General features: G+C 37.8%; 1 protein-coding gene across 1 annotated transcript in view; it reads right to left on the reverse strand.

Annotated features, from left to right (window-relative positions):
* LOC106884519 (uncharacterized) overlaps window positions 1-6,572 on the reverse strand; it is a 23,400-nt gene extending 16,828 nt beyond the window's left edge. The window contains exons 1-2 of the mRNA XM_014935942.2: window positions 6,440-6,572; window positions 4,641-4,981 (exon numbers count right to left, since the gene is read on the reverse strand). Coding sequence (XP_014791428.1) covers window positions 4,641-4,953 — 313 coding nt within the window. The 5' untranslated portion in view covers window positions 4,954-4,981; window positions 6,440-6,572. The remainder of the gene's footprint in view (window positions 1-4,640; window positions 4,982-6,439) is intronic.
* Between the last annotated feature and the right edge of the window lie 240 nt (window positions 6,573-6,812).

Here is a 6,812-nt window from a genome sequence, read left to right on the forward strand (position 1 = left end):
TATATATATACATACATACATACATACATACACACACACACACACACACACACATATAGGAGAGTATTGTAGTTCGCTTGAAGCATTGTGTATTGTTTGTGAAATATAACGTGTCTTGAATGGCACAACAATGCAGAGTGGAATATAATAACTGTTATAATTTAATTACACATAGTCTGATATAATAATATTCCGGAATATAAAAATTCCTTCTTCAGATATCGCTAGGAATTGATCGAGTCATTGCTATAATCGGTTTTCCAACAGGTACTGAATTTTTTTTCGGAAGCATCTCTGCATTGGTCTCACGAAGCTCCTTCCAGAATTCCTCACGAGAAGTGCGTGAGGGCGGCCATGTCTCAAGCTCGCGTGTGTTGGCACATCTGCAGCGCTGCTTATAAGTTATGTATTATACATGCAGTTTCATTTTTCCCTTTTTTAAAATTATATATGAGCATTTTATCAGAAATTAACATACACGCATCCAAATGTAGCTATATAATATATTTGTAGTGAATCTTGCAAGCATGAAGTGGATTCGATCCACCATAGCCAAATTTAAAATAGCAGTTCAATAGAACTCTTCTCACGGTGGAACAATTGTTTTCCAGTGACAGCAGTTTTACATTTGCCAGATTACCTTAGCTAGGCCGAAATAACGTCTTCATCACTTGACCCTTATAACCTCTTCAACTTCACCAAAAGCTAGAATAGAGATATCACAGTACCACCAACGAAGCCCATTATTCTCAACGATATGTCTATCCTTCTGGATAGTTATAAAAGCATAAACCCCAAGCAAAAAGATAGTTAGTCACTTCGGTGACAACTCAGTGAGAACGAAGTCTGGCTGACTAGCTAGAACCTTGGTCAGAAGGAGAAATAAAGTTTACTGTCAGCAACAGTGAGACAACGTCCCACAACCCTACAACTCTCACTAGCTCTAATTCTGTTCTCTTACAATATCATTATATCTCTCTCTGTAATTACTACTAAACGATGACGAGAACACAAGCACAAACTATGCAAGGAAAATCTACGTCTATCTTTACTTCGTATGCTTTAAGATTTTTATCATCTGCCCATCGAAGCAATGTAATATATTCAATGTAACTGTTAAATAAATATTTACTTAAAACTTCAAGCATTGTCCATCTTTCACATCTTACAACTTGCCGTTATAACAACAAATTTCTATCGTTACAACTGCTGACTCCGACATTTCATATTGTGTACCTAATCAATCTTACCCGTTACAATTGGTAACTATACTAATCAACACCTAACTGCAACAACTGGTGACCCTCGACTTCAATTAATCCCAACCGTTACATATTGATTGCCAACCTCCAGCCTGTTGTTAATTTGGGGCCCTAGTCTGTCTATGAGGATAGCTTCCCTAATTCTTCGATTACTCAAATTTCTGTCATTGGCCTCAATTGTGACTGTTATGATTTTGTCGGTGTTTCGGCATCTGTCTAGATGTTTTCTGAAGGAGGCTCTCGTATTCAGATGTTTTTTGATGCAAATGTGTAACGGTCTTGTTGTGCTAACCACATAGAACTTGTTGCATTTGTTACATTGTATTTTATACACAACATTTACCCGTTGGCATAAATCTGTTTCATAGATGGGGCAGTTAGCTAGTGTGCATTGATTGCTGTCCCTTGCTCGTTTCTTTGCTAGATGTCTTTTCAGAGAGGGGAAGGAGTAGGCTAGTTGTTTGTCTAGTCCTTCTCTTCTTATGTCTCTTCTGATGGCTGTAGTTATCCTCTTGCTAAAATGGGGTATTTTAAGGAAGCATGTGTTGCTGAGTTTTCTGTGTGTTCGGCGTGTTGGTCGTCTTGGATACTTAGGCCGATTTACAATGGATATAGGGTAGCCGTTGGTTTTCAATGCCCCTAGGAAGCGTGTGGTGTGGGTCACCTTGTCCTCTATCCTGCTACACTTGCTCTGGATGCGTGTAAGTTCGTTTCTGGCGTGTCCTATTTTGGCACCGAGTGGAAGGGCTGAATTGTTGTGAACAAGCATATCTCTACTGGCTGCTTTCCTGTAAAACTCGGTGTGGATCTCTCCTTCTTCCGTTATTTTCAGTTGAAAGTCTCGACGTTCCACATGGTTCATATAGGTGATGGCTAGTAGGCCCGAGAGAATAGATCCCATGGGGAGACCTGTTGTCTGTTTGTATATGTGATCATAGAAAGAAAAGTAGGTGTTGTCCACGATAATGGATAATTATTGATGTATATCAGCTGCGGCGAGTCCGAAGCAGTGGATGTCGGACTCTACTATGTAGTCAGTCAATAGGCTGACCGCTGAGTGTGCTGGTACCGTTGTGTACAGTTGGTCTGGGGGCAGTTGGCGCACTCTTTTGATGACTTCATAGGAGTTCTTGACGTGTCCAGGAAAGGTGGAGAGTATGGGTTTCAGGATGTGGAACAGGAGCCAGGATATTTTATATAGAGGTCCACTCACTCTATCCTCGTGTATTCTAATGACGTGATACAATCTGGGTAATCTACTGTTCTTTGTGATGAAGTTGTTCGTGTACTTGCTATGTATTTGTCTCCGTCTACAAATGTCAGTTCATGCAGTGTTAATTCGATCCTCAGGGGAACAAGAACACATAGCCATACACACATCCATACACACACACCAGCCATACGTACAGACTCACAAACATACGTAACCACACACACATGCACAGGCACACATACCGCATACACACGCACACATACACACACACAGTTTTGCATAGGCACATGCACACACACACACACACAAACATACATACACACATTCATATTCTTTATTGCCCACAAGGGGCTAAACATAGAGGGGACAAACAAGAACAGACAAACGGATTAAGTCGATTACATCGACCCCAGTGCGTAACTGGTGCTTTATTTATCGACCCCGAAAGGATAAAAGACAAAGTCGACCTCGGCGGAAATTGAACTCAGAACGTAAAGACAGACGAAATACCACTAAGCATTTTGCCCGGCGTGCTAACGTTTCTTATTTCTTTATTGCTCACAAGGGACTAAACATAGAGGGGACAAACAAGGACAGACAAAGGGATTAAGTTAATTTATCGAACCCGAAAGGATAAAAGACAAAGTCGACCTCGGCGAAATTTGAACTCAGAACGTAACGGCAGACGAAATACGCTAAACATTTCGCCCGGCGTGCTAACGTTTCTGCCAGCTCGCCGCCTTTAGATACAAAAATACTACGAGAATGCATAAAATGAAGTATGAACAGAATGATAAAGCTAAAAAAAAAAAAAAAGTCCTGACTCATGGTAAGACTGAAAGTTATTTGGAAAAAAATGTGCTTTGTCACTTGTGACAAGCGGTTGAGAAGGAACAAGGAGTGATATAAAAAAACGCAATAAGCAAACACAATGCAACTGAATGCACCAAACAATGGCAAGTATAATCATGGGCTGCCAGCTGTACAAGCGTACAACCTCGTACATTATTTCCAGGTACACACACCCAAAGCAAAACAATCAGGCACTCCAATCCAAACAATAAAATCCAGTTTTTAAGGTTGAAGATAATACAATATAGAAATCAAAAGAAATTGAAACAGAAATGAATGTTAGCCGCTTTCTCCGGTGTTTGCAGGTTTTATTTGATACAAAATAGTGGAAAATATTACAGACTGAAAAGTAGGTTAAAATATAATTTGCAAATTTGGGGACTCATGCTACTTTTTTCTCTCCATCTACAATTCACTGGCATAGTCACGGTACATATTAAGAAAATATTATTGCATCGTTTCTTTGTGAAGAGTACGCAACTACATACGTCGAGGTTGCTATAAATACTAGGCGATCAGCCTTATCGAAGATCTCTCCTATCGAATGTATGTACACAACATAAGAAAAACTGTACCATAAAGACTGGCCTTCTGCTTCAAGGCCGTAAAATACTTTATTACCTATCAACTATTGATACTCTACAACCCTCTGCCGAGACGCACAATGGAACGTTGTACCTATATCTGGAAAGGTGTTGTCGCTACACACGATAGACAACCTAAAAAAGTCACTTAGTCAGAAGCTTCTAGTCATTATATCTTCTTTCCTACGGTTACTGCAGTGACTTTTCCACGAAGCTGGTTTATATTGTATCACATCGCGTCTCCATCTCTTGTCGTCTGTATTGTACCTTCACCCAGGCACCGCACTAACCACTCAACCAGGTTTTACTCCCCAGAACCTTAGACCCCTTGAGTTTTTTTCCTACTCACGATTTCCATACAACCGTTGACTTGAAGCTATTCAACAGTTAAGTTTACTGCGAAGCGAAAGGCATATCTCTAAGGTCAACTTACAATGACATTATTTACTATGTAGCCTGTTGAGATTAAGCCAATGAAATATAGACTTCTGCGGGGCAAAGTAAATGTGATAAATGAAGTGAAAAGTTTCAATCAAGAATCAAATATGTTAGGCAAATATGGTTCACTAGAAGTTTACATGCACAGGCATTTATCAAATTTACCTAATAGATTATCTTATGAAACCTAGCAACTGAGATAATTATATAGTTAAGAAGAACAATTAAATATTAAAAAAAAAAAAAAAAAAACAGATGCGAGTATATTTTATATTCAAAAGTATTACTTACAGCTTGTATCCATATAAGATGGTGTAGGTGTGTTGACGACTGAACTTCGAATAGTGAACGTAGCATCCCACAAACCATAACGGTGGCAAGTTTTATTACTGGCAACATAAACAAAATTACCGCATTCTGGTAATCTACATTTTCCTGCACAATCCAAAGAACTTCTGGCAGGTTTAGGAGACAAATTCAAACCGGCGAGCGACTGAAATCTATAACCTTTAAACCGTCGAAATTGAAGACTTTTAAAAGCTTGATCATTCTTGATACTTGAAAACAATAAAACAAAAATTCCAACCACAGCTCCTCTACTCATTATGCAAGTCGTGTTTGCTTCTAAATTCCTTCGAGAAAAAGAAAAGAAAAATTGGATTGTTAAAGATTTTGAATCAACAAAATAGATAAATAACAAAGGTTATAAATCATCAGACTGGAACTAAGTACTGGATTTGTTAGTGTTATCGGTTATATTTATAAATATGGGCAGATGTCAGGAGCTATACTGTAGTGGAAGAAATTTCGAAGGTTAACAGTTATAGGAGTCGATGCTTAAACAAAGAGTCTAGTACGAGATTTGGTGATGAGACAAAGGTAGAAAAATAGCTACTTTGCAGGCTCTTTGGTATAAAGCCATCTTGTTCGAACGAACAGGGGCAATTGCAGAGGCAGTGAAAATGTAGGAAGAAGAAACTGCAGATCTATGAGCTACTATTTGAAGCGTATTTGTGAACGAACTATTTCTACAAAGCAAGTGACATGGTTTAGGATTGGTTCAGATATATTAGATGTACACAAGTGTTTTATTAGAACCAGCATCTGATTAGGCATTATGTATTTTATGGAACTGAATAAAAAATCTTTATCTTTGAGATGCTGTTTTAGCAATGTTGTACATGTAAGGTGATCTTGAGCAATCATCAGAGATTGCAAAGTGTAGCATTTGTAGTAACTCTAACTTTCATAATTTTAAATTTATGCTGGGTGTAGAGCACTCCAGCTACTTTGATAAATGTAGTGGTTGTTTAATTATACTGTTGAAGAAAACGTATTTGTTACTGAAGTATGTTTTCGTGATTTATTAGTATGGAAAAGGAACAGGTCTTGTGAGAGACGATTTGGTCTTGGATGCGTGTGGATGTCGTCTGTATGCAAAAGATTACGGATGAGCAGAGATTTACAGCATCTGGATAAGATGTATGCAACTAAATATAATAATCAGTAGAAAGTATGTGAGAGAGATAAGAGATAAATTTATGCTACCTGAAAATTTCACAGAATATGAGTGGGACAGAAACACAGCGCATTCTGCGATGGAAAGGTATGACTGAAAATGTCCAATTTGAGATGTGAGAGACAGGCAGAGACAATAGGCAGACAACCCGGGTGGGTATTCATATATCAGATGCTTACGAAGGTTTTCTAAATTTCGAAGTCTTTTGGCCATATGTATGTGCGTGTGCATGTGAATATATGTATATGCATAATACGCATGCGTGTGTGTGTGTGTGTGTATGTGTGTGTGTGTGTGTGTGTGTGTGTGTGTGTTCACACATATGTATATCAAATAAATCTTATATGTATGTAAATATGTGTATGTGCGAGCGTACAAATGTATGTGAATGAGTGCATGTATGCATGCGTTTATGTGTATGGAAAAGAAAATTATTTTGTTACAGTATTCCACAATTATTAGCGTTTATGTTTTGCGATATGCAAGAACAATAACGAATTTTTTTTTCAGTTTCAAAAGAGGAATCTTACTGTCGGCGGGGAGAAGAACATAAAAAAAACCCTCAACGTACCTGAAATTGAAAGCTATAACAAATATAACAAATATTTCAAACAGTATCGCTTAAGAATTTGAACAAGTTGATCCTCTAGCACAGAATTCACTGGTGAAATGCGCATTGATATATAGATATTTGTATAGACACATCTCTCTGATGTCGTAATGTATGACATATGTTATCGATGATATAGGAAGATGCAGATGCACAGAGAAACGAAATCAATATCTATGATTCACTTGATTAATTGGTGCGCCTCTCTTCATATATATATATGCATATAATGGTGCTTTCATACCGATGGGCTTGGTAAAAATTGTTAATTGTTAATTGATTTATTAATTAATAAATTGATAATCCTTTACCCTTTTAATTTGTAATAATTATA

This window comes from Octopus bimaculoides, chromosome 7, assembly GCF_001194135.2.
Source record: "Octopus bimaculoides isolate UCB-OBI-ISO-001 chromosome 7, ASM119413v2, whole genome shotgun sequence".
NCBI classification, from domain to species: domain Eukaryota; kingdom Metazoa; phylum Mollusca; class Cephalopoda; order Octopoda; family Octopodidae; genus Octopus; species Octopus bimaculoides.